This window comes from Marmota marmota, unplaced genomic scaffold (assembly GCF_001458135.2).
Source record: "Marmota marmota marmota unplaced genomic scaffold, marMar, whole genome shotgun sequence".
Lineage (NCBI taxonomy): Eukaryota > Metazoa > Chordata > Mammalia > Rodentia > Sciuridae > Marmota > Marmota marmota.
The window spans coordinates 40,452,022-40,477,702 of NW_025999968.1; the positions used below are offsets into that span (position 1 = coordinate 40,452,022).

General features: G+C 32.0%; 1 protein-coding gene across 1 annotated transcript in view; it reads right to left on the bottom strand.

Moving 5' to 3' along the window:
- The window catches only part of Tmprss15 (transmembrane serine protease 15), a 121,441-nt gene that overhangs the window by 45,715 nt on the left and 50,045 nt on the right, over positions 1-25,681 (bottom strand). The window contains exons 11-16 of the mRNA XM_015478421.2: positions 19,712-19,817; positions 19,249-19,399; positions 17,859-17,994; positions 10,504-10,593; positions 7,933-8,058; positions 5,939-6,079 (exon numbers count right to left, since the gene is read on the bottom strand). Coding sequence (XP_015333907.1) covers positions 5,939-6,079; positions 7,933-8,058; positions 10,504-10,593; positions 17,859-17,994; positions 19,249-19,399; positions 19,712-19,817 — 750 coding nt within the window. The remainder of the gene's footprint in view (positions 1-5,938; positions 6,080-7,932; positions 8,059-10,503; positions 10,594-17,858; positions 17,995-19,248; positions 19,400-19,711; positions 19,818-25,681) is intronic.

Below are 25,681 nucleotides of genomic sequence, written 5' to 3' on the forward strand. Positions count from 1 at the left end.
AAAATGTCTCAGATGGTAAATCAAGCACATAACTACTCAAAAGAATTCACAATACCCTTTATATCTACTTTTTAAAAATGATCATCAGGGCAGAGCATCTGTATACATAGATATGTGTGCTAATCTCTTTCTATCACCAGCTTGATCATCTTTCACCACCAAGTCCATTTTTGTAATTGGTTTACAGTCTTTTGGTGTCAAGAAGTCTGATGGAAAAAGACTGTACTGATGACAGCTTGATGACCTCTTTTTCTAACAGCATCTATCTCAGCTCCAGGAGGAATTTGAAGCTATAACATATTTTATTAAATTATATATTTATATTCTAATTTGTTATACATGATGGCAGAATGCATTTCATTTCATTTTGCACATATAGAGCACAATTTTTCAAGTTACTGGTTGCACACAAAGTATTTTCACACCATTCGTGTCTTCATACATGTATGTAGGGTAATGATGTCTAACTCATTTCTACCCCCTTGTCTCCTTCTTTCCCTTCCCTTCCCTTTGCCCTATCTAAAGTTCCTCCATTTCTCCCATGCTCCCCGACCCCATCGCCATTACAGATACTTCTCAGTAAAGGTTATACAATCAATCAACAAATATATGAAAAAAAATGTTCAATATTGCTAGCAATTAGAAAAATGCAAATCAAAACTACTCTAAGATTTCATCTTACTCCAGTCAGAATAGAAGCTATCAAGAATACAAACATCAATAGTGTTGGTGAGGATGTGGGAAAAAAGACTTACTCATACATTGCTGGAGGGACTGCAAATTGGTGCAGCCAATCTGGAAAACAGTATGGAGATTCCATGGAAAATTTGGAATGGAACCTCCTTTTGACCCAGCTATCCCACTCCTCAGTTTATATCCAAAACAGCATACTACAGGGACACAGCAATATAAATGTTTATAGCAGCACAATTCACAATAGCTAAATTGTGGAACCAACCCAGATGCCCTTCAGTAGATGAATGGATAGGGAAACTTTGGCATATATACACAATGGAATCTTACTCTGCATTAAAAGAGAATAAAATCACAGCATTTGCAGGAAAATGGATGGAGTTGGAGAACATAATGCTAAGTGAAATAAGCCAATCTCAAAAAAAAAAAACAAAGGCTGAATGTTTTCTTTGATATGAAGCTATAACATATAGATCACCCAGTTATGAACATGAAAGATTCCATTCTAGCTTCAATCAAGAATTTTTTTTTGCATAACTTATTTCATAAATTACAAAACAGAAATAACTGAAATCTCACTGTACGGAAAAAAAATACAAAGAACCCTTAATTAACCTTAAACCTGGTATCTCTTTTATGTTAAGAGCAATAGATGATATAATTTGGGATTATACTTTGAATAGCAATTGTTTGTAATATTTTTCAAAATACTTGCTATTGTTTTTATTTTATAATAAAAAATGAATAAAAATAAACAACTGTAGTATTTTTTACGCAAGACACTTGTTCTTATCTTCCTTTTCACAAGTCATTCTTCTCTTTTAATTAATTTGCTAGTCAATTAATTGATTTTTTATTTAATTGATTTAATTTTTTTTAAATACATGACAGCAGAATGTATTCCAATTCTTATTACACATACAGAGCACAATTTCTCATATCTTTACATAAAGTATGTTCTCACCAATTCATGTCTTTATACATGTACTTTTTTTTTTGCATACAATTCTTATTACACATATATACCACAATTTTTTTTATATCTCTGTTTGTATACAAACTAGGTTGATACCCAATTCATATCTTCATACAAATACTTTGGATAATGATGTCCATCACATTTAACCATCTTGCTAATCCCTTGCCTCCTCCCTTTCCCTGCCTCCTCTCTTCCCTATCTAGACTTCATCTAATCCTCCCATGCTCCCCCTCCCTATCCCACTATGAGTCAGCCTCCTTATATCAGAGAAAATATTTGACATTTGTTTTTTGTGGATTGGCTAAATTCACATAGCATTATCTTCTCCAATGCCATCTATTTACCTGAAAATGACATGATTTTATTCTCTTTTACTGCTGAGAAAAATTCCATTGTGTATATATGCCACATTTTTTAATCCATTCATCCACTGAAGACATTTAGGTTGGCTCCACAGTTTAGCTATTGTGAATTGTGCTGCTATAAACATTGATGTGGCTGTGTCCCTATAGTATGCTGTTTTTAAGTCTTTTGGATGTAGTCTGAGAAGAGGGATAGCTGGGTCAAATGGTGGTTCCATTCCCAGATTTCCAAGGAATCTCCATACTGCTTTTTATATTGGCTGCACCAATTTGCAGTCCCACGAGGAATGTATGAGTGTACCTTTTCCCCCACATCCTCACCAACAGTTATTGCTCTTTGTCTTCATAATAGCTGCATTCTGAATGGAGTGAGATGAAATCTTAGAGTAGTTTTCATTTGCTTTTCTCTGATTGCTAGAGATGATGAGCAATTTTTTTCATATATTTGTTGATTATTTTTCCAGGTGAATTTCTCTTCTCTTTTAATTTATGTCCTCCCTTCTCATTGGCAAATTGAAATACAAATTTACAGATTGACTATTTTTCTAAAATTGTGTTTCAAGGTGCCTTCAATTTTGCAGATGGTGAAATGCCCTATAATTCATACAAGTGCTTGGATTTATGAATAAATCCACTTACCTATTTTTTAGAGTATAGTATTTTAATCTCAGTTATTTTAGTTTCATTATTCAGTTCCACTTAAAAACCAGAATATCTCTTTTAAAATTTGGTTTCAGGATAAAAGTCCTGGAAAAATGTGGGGATATCCCTTCTCTAGTGGAACAAGTACTAGATATTTGTTTGCTTCATTTTATGATACTTTGCAGACCAGAGTACATAATTCTACTGATACATTACTGATACATGTACTTTTTAAAATTTGTAGCAGTATCGTCTTAAAAATTTAGAACTATCATTGTTTTCACATGTTCATCATTAAATGTGAAGCTGTTTCCATTTCAATACCTGGGAAGAATAATTATTTTTATTTTGCTTAAGAATTCACAAATATTTCCTTAAAAATGTAAAACTTTAAGTAGGAAATGTTATAACATTAATTTGTGCCTATTACTTTTTTTTTAAATGAAACACTGTTAAGACTTCACAATTTTTCAGGTAATTTTAGTCAGATTCAGAAAGTGTATTATTTTTCCCCATTATATCTTTCACTGTAAATTTTAACCTATTCTTTTCCTTTGGGAATATTCATCATTTTCAGATTGTGGTTTGGGGTTATCTCCTGCATGCCTATTGCAAATATTCTTATTTTCCCATATTTTATTGTTTTTGGATTCATCATTATATTTTTATGTAGCAATTCTTGTGGAAATATAGGCAATTTTTAACCTGAGCCTTTGAATTATACCATTAACCTGAAGATTATGTGGTTCATATTATTAACAAAGACCTCTATTATGCCAGAAGAATAATCTGGTAGTGGAAGTTTCCCAGGTAATTGTTTTGGCTAAAGACAACCATTGTTTTCCAAATTTCTGAAGGGAGGCTGTGTTGCAATTGACATTGGAAATAGATGCTAAGCGAGAACTATTCTAATAGGCACTAAAAATTATATACTAATTTTTAAAAATCAGATTCACTATTTAAGATGTAAAAATAATGGTGCAAATGTTTTGCTTTTTCTTTTCTTTAAAATTTATTTTTCTATTAAACAATAAAAACAAATTGGTTTTTATCAAACAATGTAATTGTTTGGATGTGGTGTCCCCAGAAAGTTCATGTGTGAGACAATGCAAGAAGGTTTAGAGGAGAAATGCTTGAGTTATAGCCTTGGCCTAATCAGTGGATTAATCCCTGATGGAATTAAATGAAGTGATAGGGTATAGCTGGAGGATCTGGGTATTGGGGCATGGCTTTGGTGTATATATTTGTATCTGGTGAGCTGATTTTTTCTGCTTTATGATCATCAAGTGAGCTGCTTCCTTTCGTCACACTCTCCCACCATGATGTTCAGCCTCACCTAGAGTCCCCAAGCCCAAGAAATGGAACCTGCCTAAGACCTCTGAAACCATGAGCCCACAAATAACCTTTTCCTCCTCTATAATTGTTCAGTTCAGGTCTTTTAGTCATAGCAACCAAAAAGCTGACTTAAACAACATCCAAAGTATCTTTTATTTTAAAGTAGTAAAAATTAACTACTAAAATTTTCTCATCTTTCCATTACCTGTGTATACCTTAAAAATATCATCAAAAAATCAGATGATTATCATAAGCTGGATCAACTGTTGAATCAAATTAAAATAAGGGGTACATCTTAAAAAGAAAGAAACTGAAAGGGTAGATAAAATCTTGACAGATAAACATGATTATCATAGTATAATCAGCAGTAACAAAACTACCAAGGGACAGGGTTAAAGACTAAATTCAAAATGGCATTCACCAAATTATCTTTATTAATATTTCCAAAGCAGTAATTTAACTTTCTTCTGAATTTTATTCCGCTTATATATATAGACAAATTGTTACTGATATTTTTATGTCAATGCATTTTATTTTTTACTATTTAATAAAACATGACATCTTGGTACATTCTTCGCTTTATACGAACTTTTTTTTTTTCATTTTCTACTTTTCATTGTTTTAAATTTTTAGATAAATTCTAATTTTCTAAAGATCTTGTGTTCATTTCTTTCGTGCTATATGTTTTTCCATTGGCTTCATTATGTTCATTTATTTCACTAATTGATTACTTTGATTATTTGTACCACTGTTGTTTGTTAGTCAAAAGCAACTGTTCTAAAACCAATTACAAAATCCAGAAAGGAAGACTAGTTGATTGGGAAAACTACTCAGCCCTAAGTAAATAACTGGTAATAACCAATACTGTGGTTTATTTTCAGGGCCAGAGGGTAGTCCAGGTGAAGATGAACTTTCTGAGCTGCAATAAAGCTAAAAGCAGAGAAGTTCCAGGGATGTGATGAAGGATCTAGGCCATTATGAGTAGAGGAACAGATGAAAACAAATATAGTTGCACAGCAAGATTTAGGATTAGACAATAGGCAAGATGAGGATCAAGGATGCAAACATGCCTATTTTTTTAAAAGATATTCCAGTGAAAGACAAATAGACCAGTCTCCTACAGAGGAAACGAAAGATGTAGGAAGTAATGTGTATTTTGTATTTCTGATACATTTCTACCTGGAAAGAGCCACTGCATTGTGGAGCAGTAGCTGTGTAAGAAAATGACAATCTGAGTTGATTGGCAAAAGTTGTAAAAAATTTCCCTGGAGATTACCGAATGCAAAGAGCTACATCATTCTGTATATGTATGTCTATATCCTCTGTGTGTGTGTGTGTATGTGTGTGTATGTGTGTATGTGAACTTAAATAAATCTATGCATCTCTGTCTATACACACACATGTAGACCACAATTTTGTTTGTTCCTGCTGATTGTGTTATGTATATAAAAAAGTTCAAGATAAGAAAGTTGTACATATCAGAAATATTAGTATTAATTCCTTTATTGCAGCCACTTTATACTGGTTGACTCTAATAAGTTGATGAGTTTAAATTTTTTAATTGGTTGTTGCTGGCATTTCAACAGCTCATTTGTCTATCTCCCTGATGCTTCTGAATATGATCCTGGCAAAGGGAACATGATAAAGTCTTTCCTTACAGGGGCAGTCACTACACTTTCAATGCTTAACATGACCCTTTTTATTGAGCAAAGTTCAAGACTCTTAGCAAACCAAAGAAATGCAAGTGGATCTGTAGAAAAACAATTCAGATTCCTGTTTTGAACATGTAGATAATGATTATACAGATGAGGAGGAATACATATCTTAGAATACAAACATCTAAGTTGTGATTTAGGCATTGAAATCTTGTATATTTTCATTTTTTTTTATGCTTCAAAAGTGATGGACGTTGTGCAGTTTTGCTTACCTGGAATTCCCAAGTGGTAACCAGTGGTGAAATTAGCTTTAAATCCCCCTTTGGCCAACAATAGATCAGTGATGAAAAGCACAGTCATTCTGTTGGTGGTAGAAAACACGTCCTTCACTGGACCGGGTCCTGTGTACACAGCTGCTCCAAAGGAAAATGAGATAATCAGTGAAACCTTTGACTCTAGAAAGAAACAGGCCTTTATTTCACATTCAAGGGCTGATCATAGGACTACATGCACCACAGCTCACTCATGAAGCAGCCATATATGAACAAATGTGTGCATTCCTTTTATATTTTATATTTTAGACATTGTTTTCATGAAGCCAGCATCTTTCTCCATCCTTTAAAATATTACTTGAGGTTCTGAAGCTCTATAATTCCATAATACATTACTCAAAATATTATCTGGCTTAACACCACCACTGTTTAAATAACTTGTTAGCCAAGAAAAATCATCATTTGACTTTTTAGAAACACTTTTATAAAACAATCGACAGTATAGTCTCAGTAAATTTTTGTCCACATTTATTTCATATTTTTTGTAAGTTGAATCATAAATGTAATCTGAAGGATGGATTACATACAATAAACTTCAATGGTGTTTTTTAAAAACTATATCCCACTAATCTCTGGGCTTTACAGATTTTATAAACACTCTTTACTAAATAATACTTTAGCTAATTAAAAAGATACATTCATTTTTAAATTGTTTTATATGCTAGAAGTACTAAAAATGATTCAGAGAAATCCTACCCACAAATGTGAAAACAAAACGAGATCTCTCTGGAATTCTTATTTTCTTTTCAATGATTTGTGTAAAGAGTAAAAGAAAAAAATTTGAATTTTTGTTTTTCTTGGTCATGAGAACACCAAAGTTATTAAAAAGACAATTTGATGTAAAAAGGGAAAAATTCTCAAAATATGTTCATAAATGTGAATATGAAAAGCAAATTTCAAGTTCTCCAGTTCTTGGGCATCTATTCTCCACCAAGGCTTTTGTTATTTGTTCTCTCTGTTGCTCTCAAATTCCTTTTCCAGGAGGCTTACATTCTAGAACTGTGTGGGATCTGGCTGAAGAATCTTTCATGGGCTTGGGAAAGTTTCCTGTGCAGCCTTCACCCATTGACTGCAGTGTTTACAAAACTGTATTCTGATTGCAAGGATATCAGACTGGATTTTAAAGTAAATGATGAAAATGGGTCCAAAGCACACTCAGACAAAACACTTTTAAGTCCCAAATTGTGTTGTCTTATGCATTCAAGCTGACTGACATGCTTCAATATCTTCATAATTTAATATGTGACTTGGCATAAGAAACTCCTTTCTCAAAAACTGGTATTAGTAACAACTATGTTTGACTTTTAATTTTTCCACATGTATTTTGTGATAAAGCTACAAAAATTTTCTCTAGAAGAGCATACTCCCCCTATATTTTAAAACATAATAGATAATAGGAAAAAAATCAACTTAGATCAGTTTTTGAGACATTCCTATATATCTATATAGAAGGAGCTAGTATTAGAGACAATGGCAGGAAAAAATAATAATGAAATGTAAACCAAAAATAATTAAAATTTTTTATGTAACAAATGCAATTTGTTTGGATATTTTGACATGAAATAAACCCTGGTTTAAGAGTTATTTTTAAGCGTATCTGATATATACAGAATACATAGAAAACTACATGATAGGTACCCTTAGTGCTTAGTCTCTGAATTATAGGGATTGTTGTAGAAAATTAATGCTAGCTAGTGGGAACCAATGACTCAAAAATATTAATCCTTGTTGGCCAAGAATATTCATAATAAATGTTATTTTGTCGCCATTGCAAACATGCCCCGTACTGAAAGTTTCACTTAAAACTCAACAAGTTACCCTACTTCTATATTTTCATTTTGTTAGTTGTAAAATGATCACAGCTATTTAGAAGTACTGAGTCAGTGCAATGTCTGAGATGTATGACTTTTACAGTCTTCATATTGCATACATACTCAGGAACAAGGAATCATCTTCTCCGCCATCTCTGATTTCAACTACATCTGCAATATTTTCTAAGTCAAATTCTTGAAAATGAAGTTGTATATTCTTTCCCTCTGGTGCATTTAAATTCCAAACACCTTAAAAATGATAAATCATAACATTTAATTTATAATACACTTATTTTGATTTCCATTAAAAATTTCAGTCTTGAAAATTTCAAATTGCTTTAAATATATTTTTTTTAATTCCAGGAAAACCAAAACTCCAAACTTCCTTCTCTGTCTTTCTTTCCTTCCTTCCCTTACCTTTCCCCCATCCCTTACTTTCTTCCTCCCCTACCCTTGTCCTTTTCTTGAGTTTTGACTAGGAAATATATTGCTTTGGTAAATAATATTTATGTAAACCTTCAGTTAAATTTGAGTTAATTTACCATAATTGTATTTGTTTTATTCTTATGAAAATACTTCATTTCACTTAGTTTTCCACGTCTAAATTTATAAGAAAATTAAATGTTGAAGTGTGATATGATACATAGGACAAGTAAATTTTAACATTTATTTTAAATTTTTTGTGTTTATTATGTATGTCTTATGGTGGTGATCCAATTTTAAGAAAGATACCCAAATTGTCAGTATCTATAAATATTGGTTTATAGATTGATTTCTAAAATGTTTTAACCCTCAGATTCTGTTCTAAGCCATTTTCTCCCTGTGTAGGAGTGCTTTAATTCAAATTAAGGAATAAAACTTCGTGTATATGTAATGACTTCTAAGTTTTTATTTTCTGCATTTTCATTGGAGAGTAGACAAAGACAAATTTATCCAGTTACTGTACATGGATATACATATCTTGTGTCCAATAGGATCCAAGGAGAATAGAGCATTATTTATTTTGCAAACTCATTTTTCTTCTTCCTATCTCAGTGAATGCTGCCACAGATTCACAAGCCAGGAAGTTCCCATTTTCCTGAATGTGGTCTCTCTCATTCTATCCAATTATTTGCTAATGCCTGTCAATACAACTTCATATATTCCTTGAATCCCATTTATTTTTCAATGTCCATTGCTAATGTCAAAGGTTAAAGCACTTCCATCTCTCATTCCCCAATTGGTGATGCTGATGACTCCTCTCCCTTACTATTCTTTTTTGGCACTGTAGCCAGATAGATCTTTCTAAAAGGCAAAATTGATTTTAACACAATTTTCCTATAAACTGTTTGAAATTTCCCTTCTGCATTCAGAAAAAGAAATTCAAATTCTATAACATAGTGCAAAATTAATTAACACTTTCCATTTTAGCTGTTATCTTTATTTAATTTTCCTTACAGAGTCAGAAATAGTAATGGCCTTTTGTGTTTGTATGTAAATACCCTTCCATGTTTCTCTTGCATAATGTCCTGTCTTCACCCTTATTTTAACATTTTATGCTTGAATCATTATCTGATTTCCTACTAGATTATGATGTATGTTCCCTGTTTCACTTATTTCAATGCCTAACAAATAAAGCACTTAGTAAATATTTAGGTGAATAAATAGATACTTTAATTTATTTTGACTAATGTTGTTTCAATGTCCCACTGTTTTGGGATATTTTTAAGATCATTACTTTCTTCAAATGATCTTTAAAAGTTGCCTGCAGTGTGAAGTAGAGATAATAATCTGTTTCCCTATACAACTGACATTAGATTAATAGCTATTTATTTATTCATTTATTGGATTAGATAAATATATTTGACTTTGAAAGTGATGCTTTCTTATCTCTTGATCATCTGAAGGAAGAAAGGTTGATATTTTCTAACAATGCATTTTCTACTGCCTTTGGGACATTTTTTTCATTCTAGTTATAATTCTATAACTAGATTAGCATTCCTCATTAGGCATGATCATGGGACAAAAATGTCTGTTTTTCAGCTCAGATCTACTGAAGTAGGATCTTTGTAGGGTGGACTGAGGAATCCACATCTTCAGTGCAACAATGAGTTTTTCAAGGTAAAAATATTGACCTGAAGATAGCCTTTGTGCAGTTTTTGCAAATTATTTTCTCTAGAATTTGAGTGTTGCAGCTATTCTCCCTTTTATTTTCTCTTTAATACTGTGAGTCTAATCACATTACTTTGAGTGTCTGCTTGATTGAACTAGTATACATTTACACAATGTATAAATGTCACAACTCCCTCTTTACTTTTGATATTTTTCTCAATGAATTTGTTCAATGAACATGAAAACTTGTTATGCATGCTAAGACATTATGTGCAGAAGCAAAGAATAAGAGAGAAGTATCTGGAGCAAGACAATTCCCTCATTTGTTGGTTTTATCCGACTTTATAAATTAGACTCATAATAATAGCAACTTTTCCTAAAGAATTGACTGAAATTGTATTAGACATTAGCACTTTGCCTGGAACGAAATATATAAAATTTAGTGATTATTTTGATGCTTATTTATATATTAAGTAATCACATAGGCAGACATGATAGATGTGCCCATGTTTGACAAATTTATAACCTATTTTGTTGTTTAAAGAAGTGACCTAAACTTGATATATAAACTCTTTACTATGGTCTAGAAAAACATGGACTCACAGAAAGCCTGATTAGGGTAGCTGTTTGGGAAGTTCGGAGAGCTGAAGGTTGTATTTGGCTCCCACAGTTCAAAAGGCCCTCCACAGTCCGCTGGAAAGGAAAGCAATACAAATTCATGAGGAACATAGAGTTTATTTCAGAGAGATAACAGTATATGTCAGTAAATTTCCAGTTACATTTCTTTTAGTACTAATTATGACAGATAAGTGGTAGTCATTGTGTGAAAAAAAACTTTGCAACTTAAATTAGGCAAAAATAAAAGTAAATTCATCTCTTAACTGAAGGCCTCCTCAAAATCTTTATATTCTTATTGTCTTTGTTAATCTGCAAGATTGAACATAATTTTATTTCCTAAAATTTATTTCCTAAGAGGAAAACCTTTTTGTTAAACATCTTTTATAAATATTCTTCACGAAATAAGACATGAAATCTTTGCTATAGAAAAAAATGAATATTTATAATAGAACAAATCCTATACCTGCCCCTATCTTATGAGAAGGGGCAAAAAATCATGAATCCTGTGTTTCTTTCCTTTCCTTTTTTTTCTTCTTTTGTTTTTGCCTTTTCAGAAGAGTTGAAAGGCAGCCTCACTATCCTGTATATTGAAGCATTTTATATTCGGAAAAGGAAAACCAACTGACACTCTACTTGTTCATAATTTTCATGGGTTGATCTGGCATCCAACATTTTCTGGGATTTAATTTGGAAGTTGATGTAAATTAATTGGAAAAATAGATCATAGATCTTCTAGCTCAGAGTATGACACTTTAGATAGATTAGCTTTATGGTGTTCTTAATATATTTTGTATTATCTTCTTATTTATTGGAAACAAATTCTAATGTAATATAAAAATTAACTACTTTAAATATCCCAATTCTACTAATTTTGTTATCATTATTATATGTAGAAAATACAAAATGGAACCAAATTTAAAAATATAAAAAAACTAGTGTTAATACATTTTTTATATTACTAAAGGGAGATGATATTGGAATTATTTACTCCTAAAAAATTAGAAATCAGATTATGGGAAGGGTAATTGTCTCTTAATCCTAGTGAAGCACCTCTTCTTTGATCTTTTAAAAATATATCATCAGCTTTACTTAGGTCATTTGAAATTCATCTGCCTTATTATGGTTTACATATGAGGTGTTCCCACAAGCTCATGAGTGAGACAATGCAAGAATGTTCAGTGGTGAAATGATTAGGTTATGAGAATCATAACCTAATCAGTGAACTGATCCACTTAACTGGATTAGCTAGGTGGTGATGTAGTCAAGGAAAGTTGTGGTTGGAAGAAGTACATCACTGGTGGTATGATTTTGGCTTTATACTTTGTCCCTCTGTCACTACTCTGATTCAATAATAGTATCACTGCCAGACTCTTTAGTTTTGTAAGGGAGTAGGACATGGTGTTATCTTATGTCTTACAGGACCAGGTTTTTCCACACTAGGATTAACTTATAAAAATTATTAGAAACTCACAACATTTTATTGTTTGTAGAATGCTTCCATGTACCTTGTCTCATTCATTTGGGGAAAGTATGGTGAATAAAAGGAACATGTGTTGGAGTTACTGGATTAAAATTGTGCTCTAAAGTGTTTGTTTTTGTAAGACGTGGTTTTCTCATACATAAAATAGATATTGTTTGTAAAAAATCAGATAGAATTCATTTAAAGCACTTACACATTACCTGGCATACTCGCTACTAATTTTCAAAACATCCTTGGATATTAGGTAATTGCTATTATTATTTCAGCATTATGGCAATCTTAAATTTTGAGATATTCAGTTATTTATTAATGTCATACACACTCCCCCAATGTCAAAGTCAATAATTCAACCCAGTTAATCTCATGTGTATCTCACAATACAATACTATCTCTTGATGGTTTGATTAAACTTTGAATCATTTGAACTATATGATCCAACAGACTGAGTCTCATTAAGTATATGACTTGGTAAGTATGTGACAAAAACAAGGAGGATGGCAAGGAATATGATGAAGAAACTGACTAATAAGGTTAATGAGGAGTAGATCTAAAAGGAAGAAAGTAGTGTACACGTGGCTCTGAAAAGACTTTTGAATCAGAGACTCATAACAAGGAATGAGGGCAGGTTCTCCACTAGAAATGAAATCTCCTTGATTATGTGGCTCATTGTTTGGCAAAGATTTCTGAAGAGAGATCTGTTACAATTCTATAACCCCTGAATACCCACAGCTCATTTAATTTTAATAATTTTCAACTTCCATTAAATATTTCCACCAATCGAGATCAGTGAGGAGGTAAAGTATAACCAATGGGACAAAAATGAGACTGCAGTTTGAATACTGGAAAAAGACAAATTTTACTCTTTCAAAAATTTAGCCATGAGCAGGGCAATCAGAGCAGTTTGTGTGTGTGTGTGTGTATGTGTGTGTGTGACCATTATCCAATTTTCTTTTAAAGGAATAGGAACATTTCAAAATATTATATTGCTTATATAGTGCATAGCTGACATTTTGAAAATGTATTGAATTTACATAAAGAGTACATTACATTTGAAGAAAGATGAGTAAGGAGGACTTTAATAAACTCACAAACAGAGCTAAAGATGGACATGTGGAATTGTACAGTCTGAAAAGGCAGGAAGTTCACTTAGCATTTCTCCTCTAAACATAAGTTTTGTAAAAATTAATTCCTTTAGAATACTTCAGAAATATATTTTGAAATACATTTGAATTATAATTATAATTTCACATCAAATAACTGACCAGTAAGATATCTCTGGTCCTTGTCCTGATAAGCTATTTCAGTTACTCTTTGCATATAAGTGAGTGTTAGTATTGACTGCAGTACTTTAAGGCATTCTAAATAACATGATGCAATTTAATTTCATGGTAGTGATTCTATAGTGGAGATGGGGCATGTGCTCCTTATGAGAGGAACAAAAGATTCATAAATCATAATTCCAGATATCACAGTCCTGCTGTGTTATTGGCTAAACCAGGCCCACTGAGGCAATGAAAGCAAAGTAGCCTGTCTGCTGAAGGAAATTCTATTCATTCCCAGTGTTCAACTCTTTAATTTTTCCTTTTCTAGAGTTTTTGTCTCAAATATTTGTAGTCTGATTAGTTTCTGACTATGCCAATAAGGATTTTCACTGCATATACTATGTAAAGTAATTGTCGGGACAGATAATCTCCTTGGGGCATGGCATTTTTAATCCATGTTTAAGCTTTGACATTCTTGAGAAATGTGTCAACATGGAAGCATGTGTTATAGGGTGAGAAGGAAGAGAGCCTAGCTTTCTTCTTTATGATAATAAGAGGATCTTTATAATAAGATGGTCCAAACTGAAGATATCCAGGGGAAAACAAGAAATAAGAAAATGGTTTCAATCAAAGGTTTTCAATTTGTCTTATTATGTGAGGGTCATAGTAGATGTTGCTTGAAATATAATACCTAAGATTGATGATTATGTTATAATAGGTTAGTTTTCAAAGTCAGGAGTTGTTTTTTATTATTATAATAATAGGTAACAAATCCTTTAATATCATAAATACCTTCTTAAAAGTCTATGTTGCAATCCAAAATGAAATCTCATATAATATTTTGCTTTAATTTATCAAAATTTGTATTTCCATTAAGTTATTGTGATCAGTCATAAATCCTTTTATTAATTTTGTGATGATCAAGTTTAGGTTTTCATTCCAAATGGTCTAAATTTTATTTGTTATTAATAGATATCTAACCAATGATAGCTCTAAAAGTTAGTACACTTGTTTTAAAAATAAGATGAATAAAACAAAATAGATTAGTTAAAATCCTCGATACAGGGTCTTTAAGTGAAGTTAATGTGGAATTTGATGGAGGTTTGACTCTTAAGTAAAAACAATGTTGTGAAATGATAATGATGTGCTGAATAGGCCAACAACTACAAGAGCCAGAGGTACTAAGTTATTTCTAGATGAAAAACTCAAGGTAAATTATTTAAATCTAAATATTATGGCATGTCAGTCAACTTTCCAAACTTACTTTTTGTGTGTATTTGGAGATTAAAAATGGTTAAATATTGAGCAAATAAAGGAAAATACTGAAATAAATAATGAATAAGTAGTGAAAAATATTGCTTGATATTTTTCTTAAGTTAGCTTTATGAATAAGTCAGAGAATAAAACATGGATTTCTTGTTGAATACACTTATTATATTTAGTAGGTATTTTGTTGTGCATCATCAGAGTACCTTACCAAGTTGGTATGATGGTTGTGCAGTAGAATGTTTGCTTTCATAAATATTTAATTTGTGCCAAAGTCATAGGCACAATTGTGGAGTTGATGTAACACCAAGTGAATAAAGTCACAAAGTGGAAGAATCCCTGCAGTTAGGAAAAATAAACTCACATTTCCCTGAACTAGTTACAATGTGGAACCCTAGGATTCAGGGAAGAAGCTGAGTTTTATTATCCCCTTATTTGTCTGGGATTATTTTTTTTTTATTTAAACATTCTAAAAGAGATGACAAAAAAAAAAAGTCTATTAGCCAGCAACCATGGTTTCCTTTTATTTTTGCTTAAACAAATCAGTGATCTGGAACCAGAAAAGCTCTGTTCAAATAAGAATTTCACTGAACCAATTGCAAATAGCATTAGAATGAAATTGTTCAGAAGGCACTGAATGGTAATTAACATTTTCTGCTGTGCTAAACATTGTCTTAAAGTGAACTATTTGGAAATTGAAACAAATACTCTGGATGGATTCTTAGTTTGTATGTTAAAGTCAGGTGGGTTATTCTACCATTATAATTTTCTAATATTAAAATGTGTAAATGATACCAAACTGCTACGACATCTGGGTGTTATCTATTTTCCTTCTGACTAGAATAGACATGAAGATAGTAAAGTACACATAGATAAATATTTAACATGGGAACCCATTTTTAAAGTTTTAGCTATGTGTATGATATTTTCAACAAAAGTTCTCTCAAATTTATATTTTTGTTAATGATATTTTGCTATGTCTTAGATATTGAGCATATGAAACTGTTATTTACTTCCCCAAAAGTTTTCTTAACCATTGATCAATGAATAGAGGGACAGACTGACAGGATTAAGAGGAAAATCTATTGTTTAGAGTGATTGTATCATTGGCAACATTGAAATAACAAAATGTTGTAACTATTTTTTTTTTTGGTACAAAGGATTAAATTTGGTGCACTTGACCTCTGAGTCACACTTCCAGCCCTATTTTGTATTTTATTTAGTGATAGGATCTCACTGAATTGCTTAGTGCCTTGATTTTGCTGAGTTTGGCTTTGAACTCACAGTCCCTCTGCCTCAGTCTACTGAACCACTGGGATTACAGGAATGCACTGCTGTGTTCAGCAAAATATTGTAATATTTAATCTATAGGAATTACTTGTGAAACCAACAATGATTTTAAAGATTCTGAATGCTTAGTGCCACAAAACTCAAATTATTGTTGGTATTTTCTCTACATCTACTCTGCCATCATTTCCAAACTTTAATTTTGCTATTAAATTTTTGTTTCACAAAAGTGTTTGTGTCACCAAAATAAGATTATAGCCAAAATAATGAGAAGAAGAGAAGAAGGTTTAGTCCACGTTTATATATTGATCACCAATTTATGTTGTATTAGGAAACAGTTGGACACTAGTGAAGTAAAGGTGAATTAGATGTAGAGTTTAGTGTAAAGAAACCCACTTCTCATCACAATTTTATGGCCAATATTATCACATGAAAATACATGGTATTTTTTCTCTTTTTCTTTTGGCTCATAAGGGTCATTCTGTTTTTATATGGATGTTTCTTTAATATATTCTCTTAGGTCACACTCTCTACCCTCTACCACTTTTTTCATGTATTAGGCAGATGTGCTAATCTAAGATTTAAATATTTATTTTTTATACTAATTTTTGAATATCGATGCTTATTGATACATCTTACATTTTTTATGTTATAGATATTTATGTTATAGATATAGATATATTATGTTATAGATATTTATAATTTGAATGAATGTTTTACAATTGTGTAATAACACATTTAAAATTGTTATTACACAAGATGGCAAGTGGAAAAGAGCTTTTTTATGGAATGTGAGTACACATTCAATATGGTGGCTTGAGTTCAGTAGGACAGTATAGTTATATCACCAATTTAATGGAAGCTTATTTATTACATGTTCTCAAACTCCAGTCATTTAATTTTATAGTCTTTGACTTGTTGAAAGTACTGTTGTAAAAGCCTTATTTATTTATTTTTTTAACTTGAAGTTGTAAGCAAATAAATAAATAAATAAAATAAAAAGTTTTGAAAATGAATGTGGTATTTCGGGGATATTTAGAAGTAAATGTGAAATAGAATAAATGCCATGTTTTGGGGCTCAGATCCATGACAGACTAAAATATCCATGAGGTTCAATTCAAACAAAGCTACGAACTATATAAGCTCCAACTAGCACTATTGAAAGAAAAAAGGAATGCTTTTGCATAAAAATAACGGTGTGGTAAAAATATTCTAATAGAGGGACAGTGGGTGCTTGATATTACTTGTCATTAACTGGGCCTTTTTTTTAATCTATCAAATCCCATAGTATGAAAATAGTAAAATGATTTTGTCTCCTTTGACATGAAAGGATAAGATGAATGGTAATGAGTTTTTCTCTGAAATGTCATATTTCTAGTTTGACTTAAGAGCACAAGTAGGCAAAGAACATTTTGTTATTCTGAGTTAAAACATCCTGTAGGGCTAGAAATCATGGTCAATACTCAGCTACAACAAATCAGTGGCTCTATGAAGGGTATATATTGCAAAGGCTTACAAAAGTAGCATTTATAGGACAAAAATAGGTTATGTGAGCTTGGTCTGTATGTTTAAAGTCTAATTCAACACTTTTTTATTAAAAAGGCTTGACGGGCTCTCGGCTAAACTGAACTCCTCTTGACATCTTAAAATCACTCCTTCAAAAGGCCATGAGAACCTTGAGGTTTCTTTCCCCAAATCTGTAGACCACTCCATGTGGGAAATATAGTATGATTTTATTTTAGTGAAAACAAAATGATAATCAGCAGCTTCACTACTTTCAAGAGAGAGAGAGAGAGAGAGAGAGAGAAATTAAAATGATCATAAATATGATCCAGAACAAAGCAAAGAGTGTCTTTTTTTGTGTGTGTAACATGCAATAGTTTGCTAGTCTAAATTTAATTATGGACTCCAGTTTACTCACTTTACTTTAATCTTTGATTTTCAGTGAAAAAATAATATAAAGCTGAAATAACAAAAATAAGCCACATTAAGATCTACCTGAGAATGTTAATGATTTAGGGAAAATAAACATTAATGTTACTTACTAGGAAGTTCTGGTGGAGAAGTTGGGACCAAAGTTGGCTCTGGATAAAGACTCTGATTACAAATCCCATGTGTTAGGCTAATGTCATCCAATGCTATGTCACTCAAGATCTGATTTTTAATAGCACTAAAGACAACCTGAAATTCAGAGAGGTATATAAAGTGATTCCACTCAAATATTTTCTGACTTAAGTCTTCTTGTGACCCAAAATCCTCTAGAGAAACAATATGCATTTCCAAACAAATAATGACGAGTTACTACATAGTGAAATGTTGATGAATCATGCTTTTCAAGTTCTTCTGATGAGACCACCTTTCTTATTATGTGTACATACACACACACACACATGCACACACATATAATATATAAAAGTACATATTAACATATTTAACTATATCTATAAATTATGTTAAATATATAATAATATATATTCCTATACTATATTTATTACTAATGATAAAGTACAATGTATAAATCAGGCATATTAAGAGATTAATAATTATAGCACAATGAAATAATAAAATAAAACAATTATAGGAAAATACTAAATAAAAATACCCAAAACTTATGAATTGTTTATTTTTGGAAAAGAAGGGAAAAATAAAGGGAAGGAAAGAAAGAGAGATGAGAGGAATATGATAAGGGTCATCGATTATCACCTGCCTTACATCATATCACAGGGGAGAACTGAAACCTTTGATGATCAGTGTCTATCTAAACATACATCTCCTGGAAGTGTTTTAATCTTATTTAAAAATCACCCATTAGAACATTGTTAATTTGATCAAACTAATAGGATATATGATCCTATATTTTAATTGCAAAAACCCTTAGGAATAGAACACATTAAACTGTTATTTGAAAAATTAATTAACCTTAATTTGAAATAAATGATCAAAGAACTCCCAATGATACAGCTTATAGAATTTGTTTCTAAAGGAGATTAAGTCAGAGTAGGGCAAGTGGGTAGACACCAATGGGCATGGATGTCCTAAAAAGAAATGGCAATTCCCTAGAAAGAGTGCAGGGCTGACCTTGGTGGGGTTTGTGTTGAAAATTTGAAAGTCCTGGGAAAGTAGGGGACTTAGTTGGTCTATTCTAGAAAATTGCTAAAGAAACATGTTAAAATCTTCTATGAGGTTTCTACAGATTTTATGGACAAGCTAAACTTTCATGTAGCAAAATCTTCCTCAGTAATTTGTTTTAATGTCAATGAATAAATAAAAATAAATGTAATCAAAGAAAAACTAGGGTAGATTAGAAAATAGAGAAAATGACTTGGAAATCTTTAGAAAATAAATTATTAGCTTTTCACCGTATCACTGTAAACTATAATTGCATTAATACCATAAAAAAGAATACAAATACAAATCACAATGTGTTTTGCAAACCTTAAATTCCACTGTTTCATTTAATGTTACTTGTCCATAGTTCCAATTTTCTCCATAATTTCCTTCCTTTTGGAAAATTGTTTTCTCCATGTTTTTGTCATTGCTGATATTAATACTTAATTTATAGACATTTTCACCATACATATAATACCTAGTTTGGAAATAAGCAGAAATGTTTGGATTCCTACCACATTAGAGTAAATGCATTTTAGGTTCTTCTAAATTCTTTACTGTCTTTTCAACATCCTCTTTTCCCTTGGGAGTGGAAAAGCAAAACACTGGAGTGTTCCAGTGTTTTGCTTTTCCATAAATTGGAAAAGTAATACTTCATGCCTTAAAACTTTGACCACCATGTCAGTGGAATCTGAGACTGGTACCCTAAGAAAGACAATACTACTCATTAAATAAGACAGCATTTAATGTGTCTTACCAGAAACTAAGAAACAAGTTAGCAGAAACATACCAGAAACTAAGGCAGGCTGGCTCCAAAGTAGGCTCCAACAGGAGGCTCAAGAGTCCGACTCTTTCTCTTCTCCCTCCTGGTCCAGTTGGTGTAGAGATGTAAAATCCTATAAAACCAAAGAAAACGTTTTTATATGCTTAAATATTAACACTTAATTTTGTGAGATATATTATTCATAAACAAGACTAACAGATGAAAACATTAGAAAACATACATAGGACCCTGGACTTGAGTTCAGAAAGCAGCACCTCTGTCATAACAAACTGCTATTTAGGAAAATCATGTCACAACTGACAGCCTTCTAATTTAATTCCAATTTTCTACATGTTTAGAGACAGTCAGTACTTTGCAGTATGAAGATATGCTGGTGGGCTAACTCATGATATACTCAAGTATTTAAATTCATATTTGAAGGCAAGATTAACCATTTCAAAGACTGTCAGTTTCATATTACATTTACTATATTACATATCTGTAAATAAAAATTTACCTAATTTTATAATGTTTTCATCTTCCTGTGCCCCTTTGAATGATAACTAATCAGGTCACAGAAGAACAGGAGGCATGCTAATCCATATAAGAGCTTTTAAAATAGCACAGGCCACTGCATAAAGTGCTGTCTGGTCTAGAATTCATTATCCCAACCAACGATTTGCGTCATTGGATGTGTACAAAGTGTTGTTGGATAAGAACATTTTGAACATTTTCTTAGGGGAATTTATTTTATTCTTTATTTACTACTCATATATTATGACAGGAGGCAGGGAACATGAGATATGATATGAAGCAAGTAAAATATTAGATTAATCTAATTCGATTGCAATGCAGTTTTTATGAAATGGTAAAATTTAGAGTTTTCTTGAAATCAAGCATCTTCTCTCCTGTGTTTTACAACAGAAAAATATAGGCAATGTTGCATATAAATTTCAAATTCATACAGTTATAACATGCAGAGTAAGAACAAGACATGAAGAAAAGAAATACTAGTAATACTTTCTTTAGATACACAACTGCACATTTAGAACAAGGAGATAAAAATTACTCAGAATAAATGAGTGTTTTATCAAGGTGAAATTATGGTCAAATATCTTAATAAATGTAATCTATACATATTCATTTGAGTTTACCATAAAGTATAAAATAAATATAAGTGTATTTAACATTTTATATTACTAGTACATTATGTGTATTTTATATATGCTATGATATTTCATGAATAATCATTTTAGCTATTTGTGCTCAGTTATACAACCCAATGAAAAAGAGCAGTATAGATATAGAGGAGAAGTACCAAAATCTACTCTTTAAATGCCCAACTCTAAATCCATATTGAGGTGACTTTACTTTTAGTTGCTTAGGACAGTAAGGGAAGAAATAACTAAAATAAACTTGAATGCCATAGATAAGTAATGAAATGTTTAAACACTTCAAAAATACTTGTAGTTATTTGAAATTATATAATACTAACACATGTCATGCTTCTATTTATGTTTGGTCACATTCATAGTCAATTGGTTATGATTTGAAACATTTTGAGTCTGTTATTTACTCATTAAACTGTAATATACATAGAATTTTTAGTCATCAAGATATGACTTCATGTACACATAAAATCATATCGACTCTAGTACTTTATGAACTTTGCTTAAATAAGAAAATAAATAAACAAATAAGCACAACTTAGCAAATATTATATAGATTTATACATTCTGGAATATAGTAAAATAATATATAGCATTAAATTACTATTTTTGTGATATCACTTAACTCTTTAGTTAACAAAGTAGAAAATGAAAGAAAATTATAAATTCTAAAAGCTGAGGATTGTAGTTTACCTAAAAATACGGTCAGTCCAACCACCTAAGTGTCCCTTAATTTGACAATAATTTGCCTATACAATCTTATTTAATACATGTCAGATACATTAGAGATCACTGCATTCCAAGGAAATCCATTTCATTTCATTATGATTAGAATATTTTAAGATCACACATTTATGCATATATCACTTCTAATTTTGACCTTTGGAAGCAAAAATGATGGATGATTTGTTAGATATGAAAATGTTTAAGGAGGGCTGGGGGTGTGTCTTAATGGTAGAGTACTTGCCTAGCATGTGCAAGGCTCTGCGTTCAATCCCCAGCACTGAAAAAAATGTGATAAACAATGTTTAAAGGCCGCTATTTTGTCATTTCTGTCTTCTCAAGATTTTACATCCTTTTTGCCTTTAATAATTTGAAAGTGATAAAATTTATGTTTGGATCTTGTTAAGGTTTGGGTATGAGGTACTCTCCAAAAGCTCATGTGAATGCAGGAATCTTCAGAGGTGAAATCACTTGATTGTGAAAACTGTAACCTAAACAGTCCATTCTAGTTTGAATGGACTAATTAATTGGGTAATAACAATAGTCACATGGGGTGTGGCTAGAAGATTGGGTCACTGGAGGTTCATTTTTCCTTTGGCTCTCTTTTCCTCCCTTTCTGTTTCCTGGGTGCCAAGAATGGAGTAGTGCTCCTATGCCACTTTGGTCTACCATGATGTTCTGCCTCACTTTGAGTCCAGAGCTATGGAGTTGGCTAACCATAGACTTAACCTCTGAAACCATGAGCCAAAACAAACTTTTCCTTCTCTAAGTTGTTTTTTTTAGGTATTTGGGTCATAGTAATGAAAAGCTCGCACTCATCTTCATTTGATATGTTCTCAATTAATTGTATATCCAGTTGATTCCACTTAGAGTAAGAAACCAGATACCAGATATTCACATAGTATTATTTCTGGAGATCTCATCAGGTGGAGAATATCACAACACTAGAAATGATGAATTAAGTCACCATCATCACTTTTCATTATTTCCAAATGTGTTTTCTTCCAAATTCTCTACCTCTCCTTGGAAGCTCTTCATCACCTACACCATTGCTTGATAATGCTTCCTTGTGGGCAATCTAGTTGATCCTTTATTCAAAATCACATACTTTCTCTCTCTCTCTCTCTCTTTCTTTCTCTCTCTCTCTCTCTCTCACTCGCTTACTCTCTCTCTCTCTTGCCTAGTAACTAAATTAAGTATAAATTCACTCTGAGATTTGAGGGCTCTGTCCTAAACCTTAGTATCTTCCAGACATAGTTCTTTTCTTATTCTTCTAATTTTATGTAGAACTTCCATAAATTTATTTTAATATTTCCAAATATTTAGAAGTTTTATTACCTTTTGTGTCTTTCCCCCCATATTTTTCTGTTCTTATATTTTCTCTTCTGATTATGTCTTGTTAAAATCCTATTTTTTTGAGATAATTTTAGTCAAATTATCATCTCCTTCAGAAATTCTTCCAGTTAGAAGCATCCATTTTTTCATTCTTAATGGCATGTTGTACTTCTCTGATGTTTGTTAATATAAATGTTATGCATTTTATTTACAAATATGCAATTGTGTGTGTGTGTGTGTGTATGTGTGTGATGCTGGGGATAAAACCCAGGGCCCTACACATACTTGGTAAATGTTCTATCACTGAAACACCCAGTCCTAACATTTAACTTTTAAAATTTGTTAGAAGTTTGGGAGAAAGAAAGATAACTTGTTCATATTTGTATTTTCTATGTGGATTAGTTAACTATTGTTTAGTACATTTTATGCTGATTTAATTTACTTTTATGTTTATTAAAGTTCTATACAAAAAGAAATGATTAAACAGATATATTCCATAAACACATGGAACTCATATGGTCAAATGATAATATCTCTCAACTTTCTTGAAATGTCTTCTAGAGTTTTCAGAATTGACTTTTGAGTTGGTTTAAACCCAGAAATACGTTTTTTAATTTGAGCACATAGTCTACCCCTTTCCTGAGCTATTAGGCTTTTCTTACAACTTCCTCTTGTAACTTTTTCTGCCTATTTCTCCATAAACAAAACTTAACCTCTTTCTATCCAAAAAATCAGTTCAAGAGAAAAGATTGTTTGGTGTGTGTGTGTGTGTGTGTGTGTGTGTGTGTGTGTGATGATGATGATGCAGAGAACAGAACCTGGAGAAAGCCCTGCATTCTGGAACCTTGAAGCTCTTGCTCAAGAAGAGGCTGATAGAAGAGGTTTGTGAGAGGTAAGTGTGTACATGAAATTAACTGGGAATTATAAATGAATGGTATTGAAAGTTTTAGGTTGGGAAATGGTTAAAATTCACTCAGATTCTATAAACAATAGAATCTGAGTGAATTTTAACCATTATTTTTATTTTAAAAAATTTAATATCACAGAGAAGATAAGAAAACAAGAATATGACTTTGAAAACACTAAAGTTATACTTGGAAAAATTCTGTATGCTAAGAGACATCTAAAAGCCTAGCACACTTTTGAAAATTGAGCCAAATAACTGTTTTACTCCCCAGTATGCTATGGTACTACAGACAATTTTTGCCTCTGAATACTTTTGTGGCATGAAGAGAAAATAGTTACAACAAAAACATTTATATAGCATTTCCTATGTGTCAGGCATTTTTCTAATTTTTTTAAACATAGCAATCAATTGAATACTTATAACATGCCTATTAAACTGGGGTCCTATTATCATCAAGTTTATTTTCTGGAATAGAAAACTGAGGCAGAGAGAGAGAGAGAGAGAGAGAGAGAGAGAGAGAGAGAGAGAGAGAGAGAGAGAGAGAATAGATAATTTGCCTAAATGGAAGGTCTGAGATTTAAACCTTGCTAAGACTCACAGGTCCACATTTACATCATCTTCAGTTCTATATACACTGGTTCCAAAAACATTAGGAACAATTACAGTTTCCTTGAAAAAGGTGAGGAAAGAAACATTTTCTTTGGGCTATCTAGCCCTTTGGTGACCCTTCCATTTCTGCAGTCTTACATGCTGCTGACCTCGCTTCTCCCTGTGTGTTCTGAACAAATCAGCCACTTATGAACACCCTGAGATGGTGCCCTGCATCAACGCTTCCATTTTCCCCCAATTTCTTTGCTTCTAAGAAGTAAAGAGAAAGCTGCACATCGACAGCACACAGATTTAGGAGCTGTGGCTCCACCAAGAAAGAGTTCTTTAGAAGGTCTGGAAAACTGAAGGGGCTTAGATGTTCTTCCCTAAAGCCATGCTAATTCAAAGTTCATCTGTTTCATTTAGGCCTTCCTGTCATTTAAAGTGGAGGTAAAGAACAACAACAACAACAAAAACCCTGCATAGATAAGAGGAACAGCAGGAGAAACTTAATTCTCTTCCATTTCATAGGATGTTCTGACACATAAAAAAGCCAGTTGGAATAAAAATGCCCCTGGGGGGTGAATGACTGGTAGATTATGAAATCACACATATGAGAGTTAGAGAGAACCTATTAAGACCTACCGTGGTCCTCATTACCTCGCTGCCTCTGGTGTGCTCTGACCTGCTCTACCTTGTCTAATTTTAAATAACTCCTGCTACATGACTTTCTCCTGAGACTTCATTTCGCACCCAACTATTTAAAATCTCCATCTGACATTCCACCTGCTTCCCTTTCGTCAATTTCATCTACTTTCTTTAGTTATGTAATCTGTGGGCAACCTGAAGCCTTTTCTCTCCTGTAATGCACTAACACTCTTCAAATATCAGTGGAATTATTTTATCTCTTATTATGATGACATAAAAGTAGAAAAATGATAATTCAAATGTCAAGGATTTCAACTACATAAAAGGTTTCTGTCATAGTCAATAGATATAAATGCTTTCTTCACTTTGCTGTAACTACTCTTGTCCAACTGTGGTAGAGAATTTTTTTTTTATTACACTATGGGAACAACTGATCAGATTGTTTGACTCTTAGGCCTTCTATAGAGGGCTAGGGTGACTATTGTATAGGAGTTAGTCTTCCTCTTGTAGGTTACTACTTTATCCATGGAGGATCAGCTCTGAGATATAATTTATTCAAGAAAGATTAATTATATAGAAGAATATGCATGTCACCATTCTCGGTACTAAATGCTTTTGGCCTTATGG